A 19,677-nucleotide genomic window follows, 5' to 3' on the forward strand; every position below is an offset into this window, starting at 1 on the left:
CAGTCGTTGTCACCGACTGCTGAGAGGTAGTGACGTCCCCAGCACAGCTGTGGGCTCACCGATGTCTCCCACAGGCTCCACGGCGGCCGTGGGTGCATTTGCCCTCAGCAGGCGCTGTCGTCTCGGTGGGGTGAACGGTGCTGCAGGGAGCGTCCGGCGCTGGCGGGTCCGGTGCCCTTTCTGCGTTCTCCTCAGTGCCTGCACAGCGCCCCCCCCCGCCCCTCCCCTCCCCTCCCCGCCCCGCAACCCCCTCCCCACCCCCGCTAGCCTGCTGTACTTGAGTTTCCTGTAGACAGTGCGTCCTGCGCCTGTGACCCACTGGCACGCTCTGCCGTTAGCAGACGCGTTCGCAGCACCTGCATCCAACAGCGTCACCCACACCGCGGCTCAAGGTGTCAGTTCCTGCTCTTGCTCTTCCCCCTGGGGGCTACTGGACTCTCCAGCGCCCTGTTTCATCTGTGGTATTCTGAGTGCGTCTCTTGGTATCTCGTGTCGTTTTCAGCGATTGTGCTAGGTGTTGTATTACGTACTCAACTCATCCGTGTGCAGGGGAACGTGTTGGCAGTCTGTGGGACGTTAAAACCTCCCCTCCCTACGCCATTGCTCCCGCGACGCTCAAACATGTTCTCACATCGGCCAGGACTACCGCACGTGCTACAGATCCCGGTCATCACGAGCCAGGGCGCTGAGCAAAGCCTGCGGCGGCCGTGCTCCCGCTCAGCGTGTTACTGCTCTCCTGCTCGCGTGTTCAGAGTGCTGCCCGCTTCCTGCCTGTCGGAAGAACCCAAGTTCAGGGCCGACCTGCCGGCGTCCCAGGCTCAGCTTCGTTCACGCCCACGCCTGGGTGCTTCCTCTGTTGTCCAAGGGGCCTTTGCTGAGGACAGGGTCCTGAGCGGAGCCCCTCCAGCTCCGGGAAACGGCGCTCCCCCCTGCCGGCGTCGTCTCTGCCACCGGGTCGCTTCCTCCCCTACTCTGCACGCTGCTTCCGCTCTCGGGTCTCTGGTGCCGGAGGTTCGGGATGCTGTGTCGGGGCGTGGACTTCTTGGCATTGATCTTGTTTCAGATTCTCTCAGCTGCTGGAGCCTGGAGCTGCAGGTGGTTCCGTAACTGGGAAGTTCGCACGTTACTTCTGCAAGGGCCTCCCCCTCCCTCCCCCGTCCTCCCGGACGCCGGTGGTCGCTGGGAGACCTCTGGCCGCCGTCCTCTAAGAACTCCGGCTTCTTCCCTGCTGGGGCTGCTCCCTGTCTTCCAGCTGCGCTATTTCTTCTTCTTTTTCTAAAGACTGACTTATGGTATGCAGCAAGTAAAGCTGCCGCCTGCAGTGTCGGCATCCCCCGTGGGCGCCGGTTCGAGTCCCAGCTGCTCCATTTCTGATCAGCTCTCTGTTGTGCCCTGAGAAAGCAGTGGAAGATGGCCCAAGTCCTTGGGTCCCTGTGTCCACCTGGGAGGCCTGGAAGAAGCTCCTGGCCCCTGGCTTCAGATTAGCACAGCTCCTGCCATTGCAGCCATTTGGGGAGTGAACCAGCGGATGGAAGACCTCTCTCTCTCTTTCTCTCTCTCACTTTCTCTCTCTATGCCTCTGCCTCTCTTATTTATTTGAAAGGCAGTCGCAGAGAGACACAGCATTCTCTTATCAGCTGGTTCCCTCCACAGATGGCTGGGCCAGGCCAAAGCCAGGAGCTTCCTCTGGGTCTCCCACGCGGGCACAGAGGCCTAGGCACTCGAGCCATCTCCCTCTGCTTTCCCGTCAGCAGGGAGAGGAGTAGGGGGACCTTGAGCCGGCGCCTACGCAGTCTGTGGCATCGCAGGCCAGGGCTACACTGCCAGCTCACTCCGCTCTCCCATCCGCCCGCCGTGAACAATGCGCGGTACTAACGTTTATGCTGGATTGTTCTCCTGCTTCTTTGTGGAAACGTTGTTGCTCAGACGCACATCCTGGCGTGCTTGTGTCACCAGCGTGCTGCCACGTGCGTGTTTACGTTGCCAGCGTGCGTGGCTGCCCACGGAGGCGCGGCCTTGGTGCCGCCTGCCCCTCTTGGGTGTTCCTGGCCTCTGTACCGTCCGTGCCGGCGTTCACTGCGGTCCCGTGCCACGTCCTCCTGTGCCACCGCGTGCTCCCATCCCCCGGCCAACCCCCTGACACTGGGGGGCTGTGGCAGAGGGGAGGCCCCACCCCCAGCCTCAGCTCCTGGCATCCCTTCTATGCGCCCTGGGGGGGTTCGCTGTCCAGGGCTGTCAAAGGCTGAAGCCTTGGTCTCGCTTCTGTGCCTCGACAGAGCCCTGGCGCGGCGCGGCCTTTCCTCGCCTCCCCGCCGGCTCCCCACGCCGGCCTCCGCCCTGCCCTTGCTGTGTCCTCGGCCTGTGTGGGAGCCAAGGGTTCTGAGTGTTTCAGATTTAGCCGTCTCAGGTCTGCACACCCCAGGGCAGACACGGGGTCCGCTGGGCAGTGGGGGACCTGGGGCCCGGGGAGGGACTGCCCAGTTACCTTCTCGGTCACCAGCTTTTGCTCGGCCGCCTCGGGAGCCAGGAAGAAGGAGTCGCGGGGCCCTGGAAGAGAGCAGGCCCCGTTGTGCTCCCCTCGGCCTGGCCAGCGGCCCTGGACCTCGGCCCCGGGGCGGCCCCGCTGACGCACCATTGTCGGGGGCCGGCCTGAGGAGCACCGTCCCGTCCTCGGCCACCAGCACGGAGTCCGGACACAGGTAGGCTGCAGGAGCATGCACCCAGGGGTGCGGTCAGGGGCCGGCAGGCTGCGGGGTCCGCAGCATGCACAGGCGACCCTCGGTCCCTGACGTCCCATGCTGCCCCTCCCCCAGGGCCATGGTGTGGACACCGCCCCGGCCCCGGGCTCGCTGGGTCACCTGGGGGCTCCGTGGGCACCTGCAGGGCGCGGAGGCAGGCCAGGCACAGGGCCCACAGCTCGTACTCCCTGAAGGGCCGGCCCAGCTTGCACAGGAGGTCCTGCAGGGACAGGTCCTGTGGGAGCAGAGAAGGGGACTTCCTGGGGGCGTGGCAGGTGACACCCCCCTCCTGCGAGGCGGGGCTGGGGAAGCAGTGATGTCGCAGCAAGCGTGGGTGAGGCTGGAGGCCTGGCCACTGTGAAGTCAGCCGCAGCAGGGCCCCCAGGAGCCGGCACGGCCGCGGGCACAGCAGCCCCAGGCGGCACACCATGCACTTGTCCCCGCTAGATGAGGACGCCTTTGGGGACCTGGGCTCAGTGACCTGGGCGCTCACCCAGGTGCAAAGGGCAGGGAGTGTGTGGGAGCCAGGGCCAGGGAGCCGTGTCCAGGGGGCAGTCTGGGAGGATGAGGGATTTCTGGGAGGCGGTGGTGACGGACGCTGTCCAGGCCACTGAGCAGGCAGTCAGAGCTCAAGGCCCACACTCGCTCTGTGTGTCTCCCTGGAGGGCAGGTCCTCCACATGAGCTCAGACACACAGAAGGTTCCAGAAGCCAGTGTCCTCCCTGAGACCCCCTTTCAAGGCCCCCTGTGCGACAGAGGGGCTGGGGTGTGTGCTAGGGCAGCCTGGATGCCTGGTGGGCTGTGCCCTGTGTGGGGGCTGAGGTCAGGAGTCCCGATGCCAGAACTGTGGCTGGGCGCTGTCCTCAAGGAAGGGACAGCCCCAGCCACCTCAGTCTGCTCATCTGGCCCTGGGACAGATCTTGCTTGAAGTGACCACGCCGTCCATGTAGTTGCTCTCCAGCGCTCGCCAGGACTTGAATGGAAATAAAAGCCCCAAAATCCCCCGCCCCTCATCCTGTGGGTCAACCAGCGGTGGCCGTGTGCGTGGCCCCCACCCTGGGGCGTTCAGGGGACACAGCTCAGGAGTGAGTGGGGGCACCGCAGGCCTGGCTCGCCTGCGTCCTAAGCCAGATGTGGGGGCAGGGCCAGGCCAGGCCGAGGCAGACAGGAAGACCCTGGAGAGGCTGGGAGGTGGTGCCGCTGGCAGTGCCTTGGCTGTGGCCAGCTCCCCCCCCCCCCCGCAGCCGCTGGGAGCCTGTCACCCACCTGCTCCGGGGATGCCACTCCGGGAGTCTCCTCGCCAGCCATGGGTGTCTCCGCTTCACTGCCTGCACCTTGAGTGGCCTCGGGACAGGGCAGGGACCTCTGCTCGGCAGGCCCCTGGCTGGAGCGTGAGGACTTGGGGCCCCCATCTCCACTGAAGCCTGGGCCTGGTGCCCCCGTGTGCTGGGGCTGCGGCTCCTGCTCCAGCTCCTTGCCCCTGGAGAGGCCGTTCCTTCCGTCCAGCACGGCCTTCCTGGGGCCCGCAGGGGAGCTCGCAGGCGGGGGCAGCTGGGCTCCAGGGCCGGAGGCGGTGGCCTCGGGGCCCTCGGGCAGGAGCCTGGGGGACGTGTGTGTGCGCTGCAGGTGGCTCCTCTTGAGGAGGTCTCTGTCCAGCTCACCCAGGGGGCTCAGGGGGCCCAGGACGAGGCTGGCCAGCCCCTCCTGACAGTGGCTGTCCCCATTCTTCATAGGGGCTGATGGCAGTGGCTTGGGGGGCAGGGGTCTGTGGCGCAGGCTGGGCTCCCCAGAGATGGGGGGCTGGGGCAGGCCCTCTAGGTCAGTGCCGAGGTCCCCTGGAGGCCTTCTGGGCCCCACGCTTCTCGGCACAGGCACTGCCTTCCAGGTGCTGTCGCTCATATCTGGATACAAAGCAAGAGGCATTCACAGCAGAGACAGTGACATGGAGCCGCCAGCATGGCACCCATCCCGGCCTCCACCAGGGCTCCCCGCCCGTGTTGCACCACACTGCACGCGTCCCCTGGACACCCGGTTTCTCATCCGAGGGCTTGTCAAGGTCACAAGTGGTTCCCAAGGGAGAATGGGGACCGGGCGAAGCCTTCTCCCAACCTCCCAAGGGAGAATGGGGACCGGGCGAAGCCTTCTCCCAACCGAGCGCCGCCCCTGGGACGGGACCCCCTGGCCCTTGCTGGCTCTGAGCTCAGACAGGCGGAGTCCCTGTGAGCTGTGGAAACCCCACAGCTTTGAGCGTGCAGAAGTGGATGCACCTGCCAGCACTAGTGGCGCTGGCGGAGGGGATGAGCTGAGCGGTGTCACGCCTGCACCCACTCCTGTCCCCAAGGTGCCCAGCACCGGCCTGGCATGCTTTTGAGGTCTCTACTAGGTTTTCGCAAAAATGCATTTTCATGAGCTTTTTGAAGACCTGGTCGCATGGATTTCAAAAACCGGCTTTTGCACCAAAATGACATCATCTTCAATGCTATTTTCCGTGAACTTTTTGAAGTACCCTTCCTCTGTGATCTGTTTGAAACCCGTGTGTGTGAATGTATGAGTCCAGGGGCGTGGGGGTTTAGTAAGATTGAGTGTGCCTGGGATTGTGTGTAGGAGGCTGTGCGGGCGTGTGGGTGCACTTACGTGCGTGGGCAGGCGTGTGTGCGTGTGGGGGGGCGCTCTCTTACCCTGCAAGGCTCCAAAGGACTCAATGGAGAGCACACGTCTGCCGACGGCCGAGAGGCTCCGGCACAGGTGGCAGGAGGACGCGGGCCGCGTCTTCTCCCGGCACAGCGCGATGACGCTCTGCGGACCGAGGTCCTCTCAGGAGGCTGCAGAGGGCTCTGCCCGCCGCCCGCCTCACGCGGCGTGTCCGCAACGCATCCCAACAGCGCCCAGCGAGGCGTGCGGCCTCGGCTCAGGAGCGCTCACCTCCAGGCGGGGTCTGTCTGCGGGCTCCTCCGCCTGCATCTGGCTCAGCAGCGTCTCCAGCTCCGCGCTCAGCCTGGGCTCCGGCTCCGGCTCCACCGCGTAGTCCAGGGCCGCCTTCAGCGTGGCCCCCAGGGAGTAGATGTGCGCCTGAGGCACCGGGGCCGTGAGTGAGGGGCCGCGCTGGGGGAGCGCCCCCTACCCTGCGGGTTCTCCCGAGACGGGGCGTTGGGGGAGTGGACAGCGGTGTCCTACCCAGCTGGGGGCCTGGGTCCAGCTTGCCCCCAAGCACCCACCGGCTCCCGCTGGTTTTCTGCCCACCCCAAAGGACAGACGGGCGTGACGCGTGATGTGTGATGCTTGATGTGTGCTGGGCGCAGCCCTTCCCCGCAGGAAGCTGAGCCCAGCAGGACTCAGACGTGGAAAGCCCCGCGGCGCAGGCGCAGCGCTGCGCGGGAGCGCGGGGCTCCAGACTGCAGGGCGGGCAGAGGCGGGGGCGGCGCGCGGCGCGCGGCTCGGGACCTGTCTGTCCTTAATGATGAAAACGATGCAAACGGGGAAATGGTGCCGGCGCCCCAGTGCGCTCAGAGCCCACCTCCCCGCGCCCCGCACGGGGTCCCGCGGGAGGGAGCCGCGTGAGCTGAGAGCGCGGGGCTGGCACTTTCCTGCGTGTGTCTCCCGGGAGACGCCCGTTCACGCGGCTGCGTCGCTCACAGGCCGAGGGAAACCCGTGGAGTGAACGCAGAACTGCAGCGCGGGAGACAGGATGCGACAGGGCTGAGCGGGGAGGCTCAGCACCCGGTGTGCACGCTCACACCGCGAGGGAGGAGAGGCGGACGATGGCCTCGCGGCCTCGGAGGGAACTGAGCTCCAGGAAGAGCAAGGAACCGGAGGATTAGCCGCCGCGAACGCTGGAACCGGCCCCGGCAGGATCCGCGGGAGGAGGGCGCAGGGGAGCCGACTTCGTGAAAGACGGGAAAAGGAAAGGAAGCAAGGGTGCCGCACCATAGGCCTTGGCCTTGGCCTAACCCGCGGGGCCACAGCTCCGGCCCTTCCTGGAAGCTTTTACGGCTGGGCTTCAACTACCCCCCGCCGCGCCCCGGGGGGCTACAGAACGAAATGGGGTCACGCCACTGACTGAAGCTGAGTCACAGCAGGAGGCTCCTGGTGGCAGGTGGCAGAGCTGTGTGTGGAGGAGGGGGCCTGGACCCTCCCTCCCACTGCACAGAGGCAGCTCCGGCCGCTCCCTGGCTGGATTCAGACGTGGCTCAGTGTGCCAGGCAAGCACACCCCCCTGGGGAGAGCAAAGCTTTGGGGCCCAGGGCGGGGGCGCAGGTAAGCATCTGTCAGGCCTGGGCACAGCGGTGGAGCATTAACAACCACTCCTGAGGGAGGAAACGGGCCGGGAAAGCCACCACCCGTGACCCCGGCATCCCACACGGGCGCCGGTTCAAGTCCCGGCTGCACCTCTTCCCATCCGGCTCCCTGCTCATGGCCTGGGAAAGCAGCAGAGGATGGGGCGTGCGCTTGGGCCCCTGCATCCGTGTGGGAGACCCGGATGGAGTCCTGGCTCCTGGCTTCAGCTTGGCCCGGCTCTGGCCGTTGTGGCCATTTGGGGAGTGAACCGGCGGATGGAAGACCTCTCTCTCTCTTTTCTATTTCTGTAATTCTGCCTTTCAAATAAATATTTAAGAAGATATCAAAGCACAATGATGGAGCTTTAAGAAGCCGGCCGGGAGGCTGCTTCCGCGACAACGGAGGTGCTGCTGTGCACGGACTTGGACTTCCTGAGGCTGCGCGTGGCTTGCAGACACGTGAAGTCGCGCGCCTCACTGGCTGGTTGGGGAAAGTGTTTTTCTTTTATAGTATCTGTTATGTATGTTAACATGCAGTGGGTTTACTGTTGTTTTAAAATGAATTAATGGCATGTGTTTTCTAAAATCTCAGTTTCTGGCTGCAAGTCTGGCACAGTGGCTGAGTCTCTGCTTGGACGTCAGCTCCCTAGGGAGTGCCTGCTTTGAGTCCTGGCTGCTCCACTCCCATGCAGCTCCCTGCTCACGGGCACCCTGGCAGCTCAAGTGCTCGGGCCCCTGCCACACACGCGGGAGACCCAGATGGAGCTCCAGGCTCCTGGCTTCAGCCGGCTGTCCCCGGATGTTGCAGGCATTTGGGGTGTGCACCAGTGGATGCAGGGTCTCTTTCTGTCTCTTTCCCCCGCCTGTCCAGTAGAATGAAAATGCAGAGCGATAAAACCCACATGGATGAAAACTCTTGGGGCTACTCTAACATTTAGAGTGTAAGGGGGTCCTGGGACCGAAAAGCTTTTGAGAATGAACGCTTTAAAGAAAGGAAAAACACACAGCCTGCACTTGGCACCTGCAGTCCTGTCAGGGTGGACGCCAGCCCACAGCCTCTTGGGGAGCAGTGCTAACGGGGGCGGGGCGGGGGTTCCAGTAAACAGGTGCACCTCCACCTGCCCAGGTGCCCACCATGGTGCAGCCTATGGGGGAGACGCTGGGGACAGCTCGGCCTCAAACAGGCGGGGACACTGGGGACGACTCGGCCCTGTACGGGGACCCGAGTTACTATCAGGGCCTTGCTTTCTCACTGGCACGGGTCCCCTGACCGGAGCACAACAGAACACGTTGAAGTCCATGCGTAGACAGGGATGACGCTGCCCCAAGACCACAGGGTTTGGATCCTGGGCCTTGGGTCCAACAAGACAAAATGCCTGACGGAGTAGGGGCCCACTGGCCACGTCTCATGGTGTGGGGATCTCAGTGGGGACCCTGCAGCCTCCCAGGGCAGGGGCTCGAGAGCTGCTGTTCCAGGGTCAAGCTCTGTGCCAACAACGTGCAGCCACCAGGCTGTCCGGCACAGACTGAGTTTTCGTCAGTCTCGGCTGCTAATGGCTGGGAAGTCTTTGCTGCCACCCTGGGGATTGGGCAAGCGGGGTCAGTGCATTGGTCCAGTGCCCAGCACAGTGCTTGAAGGACAGACAGAACCTGATGGACAGGCGGCACCCAGGGGATGGACAGCATCGAGGGCCGGGGGGGTACTGTCCCACACGCCCAGCTCACATGGAGGCTGTGCTGCCCATTGCCCTGTCACACGCGTGTGCAGGCCCCGAGGCCACGCACCTGCTCACGGAGCCCCCGGGGACGGAGCGAGCAGCCCGAGGGTCAGGGCGGCGTCCCTCACACGCAGGGTGATCACCTCGGGCCTCGCGTCAGAACACACGTCCACAGCACCCCGGGGCCCGAGCCCGCCCTCTGCCAGCCCCGTGAGGAGCTCACTGCCGAAGCAAGAGACCTGGGACGCGTCACACGTGTGAATCCCCTCCCCAGGAAGCACGCCAGGAAACCGGAGTAGCCCCAGACTGTCCAAGCCACGCCCCCACTGAGCTACTGTCCACCAGGGCCCTGGGGCCGCCTCCAGGGCTGTCCCCCAGCGCTGGGCAGCTGTGGAGGTGCACACTCACCTCAAAGGTGTTCCCCGTCACATCCAGCTCTGGGGGCACAAAGGCACCCTCAGGGTCATCTTGGGCAGGAGAGAGAAGGCAGTGAGTGCTCTGGTCACACAGGCCCAGGAAAGAGGAGGGACCCCAGGCCCCTCCCGGCTGCTCCTCTCAGGCTGGGGTCCCTGGGGACGTTGTCAGCATCAGAGGTGGCAGTTTGAAGTGACGTCTGCTCCTCAGAGAGGAATGTGGGGAACTGGCTCCGAAATGGAGGGCGGGAAGGAGGAGGTGCCGTGGGAACGGCTGGCGCACCTGGGCCAGGTGAGTCTCCCCTGTGAGCCCCCTGCACCTGCCTGAGCCAGGTGAGTCTTCCCTGTGCACCCCACACACCCACCTGGGCCAGGTGTCTCCCCTCTGAGCCCCCCATGCTCATCTGGGCCAGGTGAGTCTCTTCTGTGATTCCCCCCGCACCCTGCTTGGCCACATGTCTCCCCTGTGAGCCCCCAGCTCATCTGGGCCAGGTGAGTCTCCCCTGTGCACCCCCCACGCCCACCTGGGCCACGTGCCTCGCCTCTGAGCCTCCAGCTCATCTGGGCCAGGTGAGTCTCCCCTGTGCCCCCCAGGCCCACCTGGGCCACGTGTCTCCCCCGTGCACCCCCCACGCCCGCATGGGCCACATGTCTCCCCCATGCGCCCCCCACGCCCGCCTGGGCCACGTGTCTCCCCCGTGCACCCCCCATGCCCGCCTGGGCCACGTGTCTCCCCCGTGCGCCCCCCATGCCCACCTGGGCCACGTGTCTCCCCTCTGAGCCCCCAGCTCATCTGGGCCAGGTGAGTCTCCCCTGTGCCCCCCAGGCCCACCTGGGCCACGTGTCTCCCCCGTGCACCCCCACGCCCGCCTGGGCCACGTGTCTCCCCCATGCGCCCCCCACGCCCGCCTGGGCCACGTGTCTCCCCCGTGCGCCCCCCACGCCCACCTGGGCCACGTGTCTCCCCCGTGCGCCCCCCACGCCTACCTGGGCCACGTGTCTCCCCCGTGCGCCCCCCACGCCCGCCTGGGCCACGTGTCTCCCCCGTGCGCCCCCCACGCCCGCCTGGGCCACGTGACTCCCCCGTGCGCCCCCACGCCCGCCTGGGCCACGTGACTCCCCCGTGCGCCCCCCACGCCCGCCTGGGCCACGTGACTCCCCCGTGCGCCCCCCACGCCCGCCTGGGCCACGTGTCTCCCCCGTGCGCCCCCCACGCCCGCCTGGGCCACGTGACTCCCCCGTGCGCCCCCCACGCCCGCCTGGGCCACGTGCCTCCCCCGTGCGCCCCCCACGCCCGCCTGGGCCACGTGCCTCCCCCCGTGCGCCCCCCACGCCCGCCTGGGCCACGTGCCTCCCCCGTGCGCCCCCCACGCCCGCCTGGGCCACGTGTCTCCCCCGTGCGCCCCCCACGCCCGCCTGGGCCACGTGTCTCCCCCGTGCGCCCCCCACGCCCGCCTGGGCCACGTGTCTCCCCCGTGCGCCCCCCACGCCCGCCTGGGCCACGTGTCTCCCCCGTGCGCCCCCCACGCCCGCCTGGGCCACGTGTCTCCCCCGTGCGCCCCCCACGCCCGCCTGGGCCACGTGTCTCCCCCGTGCGCCCCCCACGCCCGCCTGGGCCACGTGTCTCCCCCGTGCGCCCCCCACGCCCGCCTGGGCCACGTGTCTCCCCCGTGCGCCCCCCACGCCCGCCTGGGCCACGTGTCTCCCCCGTGCGCCCCCCACGCCCGCCTGGGCCACGTGTCTCCCCCGTGCGCCCCCCACGCCCGCCTGGGCCACGTGTCTCCCCCGTGCGCCCCCCACGCCCGCCTGGGCCACGTGTCTCCCCCGTGCGCCCCCCACGCCCGCCTGGGCCACGTGTCTCCCCCGTGCGCCCCCCACGCCCGCCTGGGCCACGTGTCTCCCCCGTGCGCCCCCCACGCCCGCCTGGGCCACGTGTCTCCCCCGTGCGCCCCCCACGCCCGCCTGGGCCACGTGTCTCCCCCGTGCGCCCCCCACGCCCGCCTGGGCCACGTGTCTCCCCCGTGCGCCCCCCACGCCCGCCTGGGCCACATGTCTCCCCCGTGCGCCCCCCACGCCCGCCTGGGCCACATGTCTCCCCCGTGCGCCCCCCATGCCCAGCCCGTCTTCCTGGCGCTCACCGCTGAGCTGCTCCATGAAGCACACGTTGCCGCTGGTGTTGAAGGCCAGCGTGTCAGGCGTGATGCACAGCGTCCGGAAGAGCGGGGAGTGGGCCACACTGTGCATGGCCAGGCTGCACTCGAGACACACGGCCCAGGCCTCCTGCTCGCTCAGCCCCCGGGCCCGCAGTGACAGGATGTCGGCCAGCGACACGTTCTCCTGCCGAGACGGGCGACTGTGAGCCCCGGCAACCCCCCCCCCCCCGTGTGCGTTCCTGCGTGCGGCTCAGGGGCAGGGTCTGCGCTGCACAGGCGCCTCCTGCTCGGGGGTCGGTGCTCAGAGCACACGGGAAGCCAGGGCCGAGAGCCCGTGCCAGGCTCACAGCGGAACGCAGGGACCGGCACGTGGGGTGGAGGCCACACCTGCGGGGCCAGCTCTGTGCACGGAATGAAGATGATCACACGATCACACGCGTGTGACACAGATGTTAGCTCCTGCCCGTTCACCTGGAGGACATGGTCACCTGTGCTTATGGCCAGGCTGCCCAGGCCTCCTCCACACTGAGTGCACCTCTGAACCCACGAGGGCGCCCCAGCTCTGTGGGAGCTCAGCTGTGATAGTGATGGTGGCCACCGACGCCACACTCACAGATGCACACGCGTGCACACGCCACATAACACCCACATCCCCTCACACACGTGCACACGCCACGTAACACCCACATCCCCTCACACACGTGCACACGCCACATAACACCCACATCCCCTCACACATGTGTACATGGCACCTAACACCCACATCCCCTCACGTGTGCACATGTCACCTAACATGCGCATTCAGTGCACACACAGAAATACAACACCCCCTTTACATGCGTGACACACAGACACATGGGGACATGCACACTTTCACACATACACATGGATGTAAGAGACACTGATGCACACTTACAAAGTGCATACACACGCATGCAAGAGTACACATCTGCACACCCATACTACACACATGCACACATGTACAATCACAGCACGCATACCTGCCCACACACTCACTCACATGCACATAACATTCACCATACACTTAGATGCACGCACACATGCATGCTGTCACATGTGTGGACACAGAAAGCCACCGCTCCTGGGCCAATGGACATGGCGCCCTCCACCTGCCGTGCTGTGGACTCTGTGCCTGCTGGACCTGGAGCGGGGGGCTGCAGACTTCACGTGTGTGTGGCCCAGAGGCTGACTGTGGGTGGTATGTCAGCATGGAGCCCCATGATGGGATCACAGTGGCTTTCACAGAGACGGACACGCCGGCTCTGCCCGCAGGAGGCCCGGGCGGCGCAGCCCTCAACATCACACGTCAGGGACCACGTGACGAAGAGCGAGAAAAGACACACACACTCGGCCGTGAGGCCCCTGCGGGGCACACGGCGCCTGTCGTCCTGGGTGCTGGTGCTGGTGCTGGTGCCGCCCCAGGTGCAGAGTGCAGGGTGGGGTCAGGAAAGGATGGAGCTTGTCGAGGGCAGAGCCCCCACCCGGCTTGTCCTCGGTCACATGACACTAGGGTGCCCAAGGGCCCCTGAGCCCCTGGGACCTGGGGAGGGCCCCCGCCTGCAGGAGTCCCAGGACCACAGCTGACAGATGAAAGGCCCAACCAAGGGATGCACATGCACACCCAATGCAATGCACACACACACAACACATGCACACACATACATGACATGCACACACACGTGCACACACCTACACCTATACCCACACACGTGGCACCAGGGCATGGCCCGTGTGCACCTTGGTGGAACCTCTCGGGTCAGCCGTGGGGGCCTGGGTCTGGCCCCGCCTTGTGACCCAGTGACACCCCCCGTCCACGCCTTCATGGAGCCCAGGGAGGGCTCAGTGACGTCACTTTCCAGGCCTTTCCGGCACTTCCTGTGGCAGTCCCCATTCATGAGACCTGTGATCTGGGCTCTGCAGGGCCCAGGGCTCAGGGGAGCCTGGAGCTCCCTGGGCCTGGTCGGGCAGGTGCGTGGGCACTGCACACACACGTGCACTGCGCACCTTTCGCAGTCCAGTGCACACAACGCACGTGCATGCAGGCACACACTCTGGGGCACTAAGCCATCGCAGCACCCAGTGAGTTTGTGCCAGGAGGAGACACGAAGCCTTCCATGACACGAGTCAGCCCCCGCCCCCTCCAGAGCCTGCAGCCCTGCTGGCCCGCCCAGCTGGTGACGGACAGGTGGGGCCTCGCAGCCTCCAGCACTGGTCTGAGGCAGGCGTCCTGCAGGGGGCTCTGCCTGGCCTGGACTGAGCTCCACGGGGTCCTGAGCTCTGCTTCTGGACGAGGACCCTCACTCAAGACAGGATCCTCCCAGCCCCTCACACCCTCAAGGGCAGGGTCCAGCCCACACGGGGCTGCAAGACCTTACTGGCTCCCCTCTGGCCCCTGCCCCCTGGAGCCCACAGCTGTCCCTGTGCCCCCAGCCTGCCCCAGCTCAGCAGTGGGAACCACTCTTCCTGGCCTGAGTCCCTGGCGGCCAGAGTGAGGGACACGCCTTGGCTACAGGGCCAGGGGCACCCACAGCCACTCAATCTCCTTGGGTCCAGGGGCTCCACAGCGGCCCCTGGTGGCCAGGAGCCAGGTGGGCATCCTGCTGCAGAGCCCCCTGCACTGGCGGAGCAGGTGGTGCTGGGCCCAGGGCCCCGAGCAACTCCATGGAGGCCTTCTGGCCTGGGCAGAGTCTCTCAGGGAGGTGAGAGCAGTAAAGCAAGGCGGCCTTGGCGCCCACGGACGCCGGCCGGGGCCCCACGACCCCGCCCCACAGCATTTAGGCTCCTGCCAACACCACCTTGAACCAGCCCCTTCTCCACCAGGTACAGACCCAGCTCCTCAGGCCCACAGCAGTCTCCAGGGTCTTCCTGGTCCATGGCCCCCGCCACTGCCCAGCAAGGCACTGCCCGGGGCCCACACGTGCCACCTTCCTTGCAGCGGGAGAAGGTGCTCTTCGAAGAGGGCTGAGCCTGGGGTGGGTCAGCCAGTCCCTGGGTCCCAGAGGGCAGGGCGGGGCTTTGATCAGCCGCCTCAGCTCACCGCAGGGAATGCTGGAGGGCATGTCCTACCCCTGCTGGGCCCCGAGCTCCCCCAGCACCCCCAGCTGCCAGGGCTCTGAGCTGCACCAGTGCGAGCACAGCCATCTGGCCCCACTGCAGCATGGAGGAGACCACGCCCTTAACCCGCGACGGCCGCCTCCCACCCTGAGCCCAGCCCAAGCGCCAGCTGCCAGGAGGGCCCAGGGAGACCTTGGCTGAGCTGCAGGGGGGCGAGGAGGCTGCTTGCCCCCGGAGGAGAGGGGTGCAGGGGTCTAGGAAGCACTGTGCCCCTGCCCCCACACAGTGGCTGCCTCGTCTCCAAGCTGGGTGGGTGCACACCAGCCAGGAAGGCGTCCCATGGGGCATCTCCTGCGCCATCCAGGGTTCTGCCTCCGACCCCACATTCCCCAGCCATGGTGGCTGAAATCCCAGCAAATGCAGGGAGGGTCACCTCCTCCAGGGAGCCTGCCTTGCTCAGTACCTAGGCGAGCTCCTTGTCTGCTGTGTCCTGGTGGGCCTTGGCCTGTACTGACCCAGTGGTACCACCTGCAGGTGGCCCTGGCAGCTCCTCACAGGCACCCATATCCAGGGCAAAGCTGCCAGGACCTGGGTGCCGCTGTCTCCACTTCACTGCCGAGCGCACGCTGTTTCCCCAAGGGCCGGCTCCCACCAGCAGTGAGGCAGAGCTGCCGGGGAGGTCTGGCCAGCACAGGCCGCGGTCCTGCGTGTGGGGTCCTCCCAGGTGCGGGGCACCGGGGGTGCTTTGCATCCCCCGATCATAACGAGGACAACCCCAGCCACTGGGTTTTCTTTGGACGGGGACCCTGCATGTCTCCAGGGCCCTACCCTGGACCTGGCCGCAGGGTCAGCTGCTACACGGGGCTTTGTCTCAGGTGGCCTGTGTGTGTCCTCACCTCCCTGTGGTCTCAGTCCCCTTGGGGACACTTTTGGATGCAGCAGCCACCAAGTCATGTGACCCTGAAGTGGACTTAAAATCCTCCAGCAGGAACGGCGTCGAGCAGGTGCGGGACGTGGCAGGGTGCACGCAGGGCCCGAGGGCGTCTGCTGGTCCCAGACCAGGCCCCTGGGCCCCACCCCGGCTCTAGGAGCAGGTAACGGCAGTGCCCTGACCGTTCCCCTGGACACCACTGAAACAGGCCCCAGACAGAGCCCTCCCGCCCCCATGCACCGTGCACGGTGGGAGCTGCTGCCCGCAGAGGACTCTGGGGACACTCCCACAGCAGAGCTGCGGGCATGGCGGACAGACGGGCTGAGCCCCGGCTCTGAGGGCTCCAGTCGAGGCCCCACATTTTGCGCAGGTGGCGGTGGGGGGCCCTGCCTCTGCCCGTGACCCGGGACCAATCTCCAACAGAGGGCAGGGAGCAGCAGGGGGCTCTGAGGGCCGTGGGCGGACGGCACCCTTTCTTCTCCATCAAAGCCAGGGAGACACCAGAGGCTTGTTTGTTCCTGGCCGCCCCCTCCGCAGCCTGCAGCCACCAGATCCAGGCCACTGTGGGGGCGGGGGCCGCCGTCCTCTCACCGCACCCCTCCATGGCTGCCTGGACAGTCTCCTGGGAGGGACCCCCAGAGCCCATTCCCCAGGGCAGGGTGTGGGGCCAGCAGAGGGCCTTAGGCTGGGGGACCCCCGCTGTCGGCCCTCCCTCGGCCAGGAGCTGGCACAGCAGCCCAGGGTGGGCCCTGTGCCTCTCCCTTGGCCACTGTGCCGGCTTCCACGGTTTCTGGGTCCCTGGGGGTCACCTCTCCTGACACGGGGCTTGGCTCCTGCCAGGCAGTAGAGTTGGTGCATTGATCCCTGGTCCTCAGTCCTGGTTATGGGGAGCGTCCTGGGGCAGCTCCAACCAAGTGGGGGACAAGCGCTCAGCCAGCCAGGGCTCAGCAGGCAGAGCCCCCTGTGCCGAGGTGGGTGGGTGGGAGCTGCGGGTTCCCTGTCTGCAGCCCCTCCCCCCCAGCCCGGGCTACCACGCCCCTCCTCCTGCTCTGGACCCCGGTCTATGGCAGTAGGTCAGCAGCGTCCTCCTCTGTCCAGGCCGCAAGCCACACCCGTCCCCAAGAATGCACCCGGGAGCCACGCAGGAGCCAACTTCTGCAGTGACACCCCCCTCCCCCGCGTCCCGTGCGCATTCTCGGGGCCGTCCCCTCCGGTGAGAATGTGAGCGGTGTGGGGGTACTGAGAGCGGAGACCTCCGCCCGAGACCGCGGCCGAGACCTGCGGCTGGGGGGAGGCCCGGGAGCCGAGCGCCGCGCCTTGCACTCCCGCGGAGCCCTCCGCGGGCAGGGGGCTCACCTCGTCCTCGGGCAGCGTGGGGAGCGGCTCGAAGTCGTAGAAGTCCAGGTCCTTGTCCTCCTCGCAGAAGCCGGAGGCCGGCTCCATGGCGGGCGACCTGCGGGGCAGCGCCGCGCGCTCGGCCCGGGGTGCTGCGCGCCCGCGTCTGTGCGGGCCCCGGTCCCGGCTCCGCGCCCGCGTCTGTGCGGGCCGCCGGCCCGGAGTGCTGCGTGCCCGGGTCTGTGCCGGCCCCGACCCTGGCTCCGCGCCCGCTTCTGCGCGGGCCCCAGCCCGGGTGCTCCGCGCCCGCGTCTGTGCGGGCCCCGGCCCTGGCTCCGCGCCGCGACTACGCGCTCCCCGGCTCCGCGCGCCCGGCCACCATGGCAACGCCCCCCGCGGCCCGCCCCCTCCGAGCCGCCCCGCCCGCGCCGCCTGCCGCAGTGTCGCCGAGCGGGGACACCGGGACGGTTGGGGCGGCCTGCGCGAACCTTGGCTCCTGGGGGGGGCGCCCGCCCCAGGAAAGCTCGCAGCCCCCGGGCGGGGGGGACGGGCGGGGGTTGAGGGCGACAGCGGGGGCCTGCTGGAAACCAGGGGCCCTGGGGCCTGGCCTAAACCTCCCTGGAGTTTGGGTGCCCCCGGGGGAGGCGGGCTGGGGGCAACAGTTAGGCCGCGCACACTCCCTGCCAATCAGAAACCCGGAGGCACAGCCCCCCCCCCCCCAATTTGGTGGCATCCTGCTGCTGTTGATTGACAGCCGCTGCCCATCAGCATTCTCTGGGCTTCCCCGGGAACCAAAGTGAGCCTTGACCAAGCTGGGGCCTGCGTGTGCAGGGGCTACTGCGCCCCACCCCGGCCTGCCCAGGGCCCGTGCAACCCCCCCAGCCTATCCCAGTGCCTGTGCTGGTGCCCCCAGCCTGCCCCGGTCTCAGCAGGGAGCTGGGGTGCCTCCTTTTCGTCAGAGCTCCCACAGGAGAGAAGATGCTGGGGCCACCACTCTGTGTGGCTGATCCCAGCTTCAGAGCCTGGCTGACCCAGGTACACAGTAGGCACTTAACAAATGCCCCTTCCTGTAGGAGGCGGGGCTTGTGCCAGGTATCCTTCAGGCAGGGTCTGTGGCCGGCTGTGGCTGTGGCTTGTGTAAGAGGTGCTGAGGCCGATAAGCAGGTGGGGCAGTGAGGCCTGGCTGGGAGCTGGCAGGTGCTGGTGGTGGCCTGCAGCCAGGCCGGCTCACGGGGTCCAAATCACCGGTCCTGGGGAATCACGATTGAGGGCCTCCCGTGGGAGGAGGGCAGGGAGCAGGAGCCCCCTCCCTCCTGCGGGGACAGGGCAGGGAGCTGCGAGCAGTGGCCAGGTCTGGGGCGGTCAGGTGGCCGACTGAGGAAGTGCCCTGAGCTCCACGTGGGGCTGCAGCAGCTGCACCGCATGTGTGCACACCACACACACATAGTCACACATGTGTACATGCGGTCCACACATGTGGTCCACACATGACTCACTCACCCGCATGCCCACACACTACACATACACAGCCACACGTGTGCACAACCACACTCACAGCCACAGCCACGCATGCCCACACACTACACACAGCCACGCAGCCAGATCACACGTGTGCTCACGCACTGACACAGATGCAGCACGTGCTGTATTTGCATGCCTAGGATATGTGTGCTGTGTGTGGCTTTTTCACTCACCATGATTTCGAGATTCAGCCGGTGTTTGGGGCAGGAGTGCGCTTCCAGTCTTGCCCCCGCGTCGCCCTAAGTCCCAGGAGCACTGACGACACTGGGGCTGCTTCCGGCCCCTCGGCGCTCGCTTCACGTGTGTGGCTTTGCTGGTGTGGAGTTGAGTGCAGCGGCCAGGTGCTCGTCACGTGTGTGCTACGTCCCGTGTGTGCCCCGTGTGGCTGCCCAGCTGCCGTGATCCAGTCTGGGAGGAAGCAGGTGATGGTCAAGGGCTTGGGCCCTGTGCCCACCTCGGAGACCCTGGTGGAGCTCCTGGGCCGTCAGATGACGTGGCCGCCATCTGGGGGTCTCTGCTCTAACTCTGCCTCTCCAGTCCATCAATCAACCTTTAAAAGCAAGAAGGCCGCCGGTCTGCACTGTTGCTGGGTCAGCTGACCCTGCTCAGTTAGGGTCACTGAGGTTTGCGACTGGAGCAAGCTCGCCTGTGTACCGGTATTTTTAATGTTTATTTATTTTCACGGACTTGAAAGGGAGAGAGACAGAGGGATCCATCTGCTGGTCGCCCCAGATGCGGGGGCTGGGCCGGGGGAAGCCAGGCGCTCCCTCCGGGTCTCTGAGGGTGGTGGGACCCTGCTGCCCAGGGCGCGAGCAGGAGGCAGGGTCGCAGGCGAGCCGGGTGCGGGGTGGGCGCCGGCCTGCTGCCGCCAGTCTCCAGCCCTCGGCCGTTCCGGGGCCTGGTGCTCTCAGCGCAGCGGCGCCTGCTTGGCAGCGGGTGGATGGGCGCAAAGCACCCCCCCAAAGGGGGCGCGAGGCTGCCTTGCCCGGGGCCCCCCACCCCCGACCTCTGTGGGCGTGTCCGAGTGCGAGGGGCGGGCCTGTGGGCGTGTCCCGCGTGCGAGGAGAGGACCAAGACCTCTGTGGGCGTGCCCCGGGTGCGAGGGGCGGGCCTGTGGGCGTGCCCTGGGTGCGAGGGGCGGGCCTGTGGGCGTGTCCTGTCCTGGGTTCCTTGCTCTCCTGCCTGCATTACCACGACTTCATTTCCTGTCTGAATCGCCTGGGAGTCGGGACCTCGGGTCGGTGGCTCGGCGAAAGTCTTGCCACTGGCGCTCAGGGATTTTTCAGGATTCTCTTCCGCCCTCCCTCTGGCCCTGAGCACAAGGAGACCCCCCCACGTTGTCACCCCTGGTTTGCGGCTTGCTGGTGGGTGTTTTCACTTCAGCGTCTTCCTTCGCCTGCGTCCAAGCGGCCATTAAACCGTTTCCCGAAGTCTTTCAGCTCTTTTTGAAATCAGGTCTGGAACCTGCATTAACGGTGTCTGAATCTTTGTGCCAACGCCGGCTCTCGAGACCCAGAGC

At 66.7% G+C, this 19,677-nt stretch overlaps 1 protein-coding gene across 4 annotated transcripts in view; it reads right to left on the bottom strand.

Annotated features, from left to right (window-relative positions):
* Window positions 1–17,016, bottom strand: part of KNDC1 (kinase non-catalytic C-lobe domain containing 1) — a 37,620-nt gene extending 20,604 nt beyond the window's left edge. For 2 of the 4 annotated variants that reach the window (XM_051839414.2, XM_051839413.2), the window contains exons 1-9: window positions 16,659–17,007; window positions 11,282–11,480; window positions 9,139–9,197; window positions 5,661–5,807; window positions 5,417–5,534; window positions 4,005–4,639; window positions 2,859–2,973; window positions 2,633–2,704; window positions 2,486–2,547 (exon numbers count right to left, since the gene is read on the bottom strand). In XM_051839414.2, the coding sequence (XP_051695374.1) occupies window positions 2,486–2,547; window positions 2,633–2,704; window positions 2,859–2,973; window positions 4,005–4,639; window positions 5,417–5,534; window positions 5,661–5,807; window positions 9,139–9,197; window positions 11,282–11,480; window positions 16,659–16,745 (1,494 nt within the window). In that variant the 5' untranslated portion in view covers window positions 16,746–17,007. Of the gene's footprint in view, window positions 1–2,485; window positions 2,548–2,632; window positions 2,705–2,858; window positions 2,974–4,004; window positions 4,640–5,416; window positions 5,535–5,660; window positions 5,808–9,138; window positions 9,198–11,281; window positions 11,481–16,658 lie in introns of all 4 variants that reach the window. The other 2 variants (XM_051839415.2, XM_051839417.2) reach the window with 2 other exon arrangements.
* Between the last annotated feature and the right edge of the window lie 2,661 nt (window positions 17,017–19,677).

This window comes from Oryctolagus cuniculus, chromosome 15, assembly GCF_964237555.1.
Source record: "Oryctolagus cuniculus chromosome 15, mOryCun1.1, whole genome shotgun sequence".
NCBI classification, from domain to species: Eukaryota; Metazoa; Chordata; class Mammalia; order Lagomorpha; family Leporidae; genus Oryctolagus; species Oryctolagus cuniculus.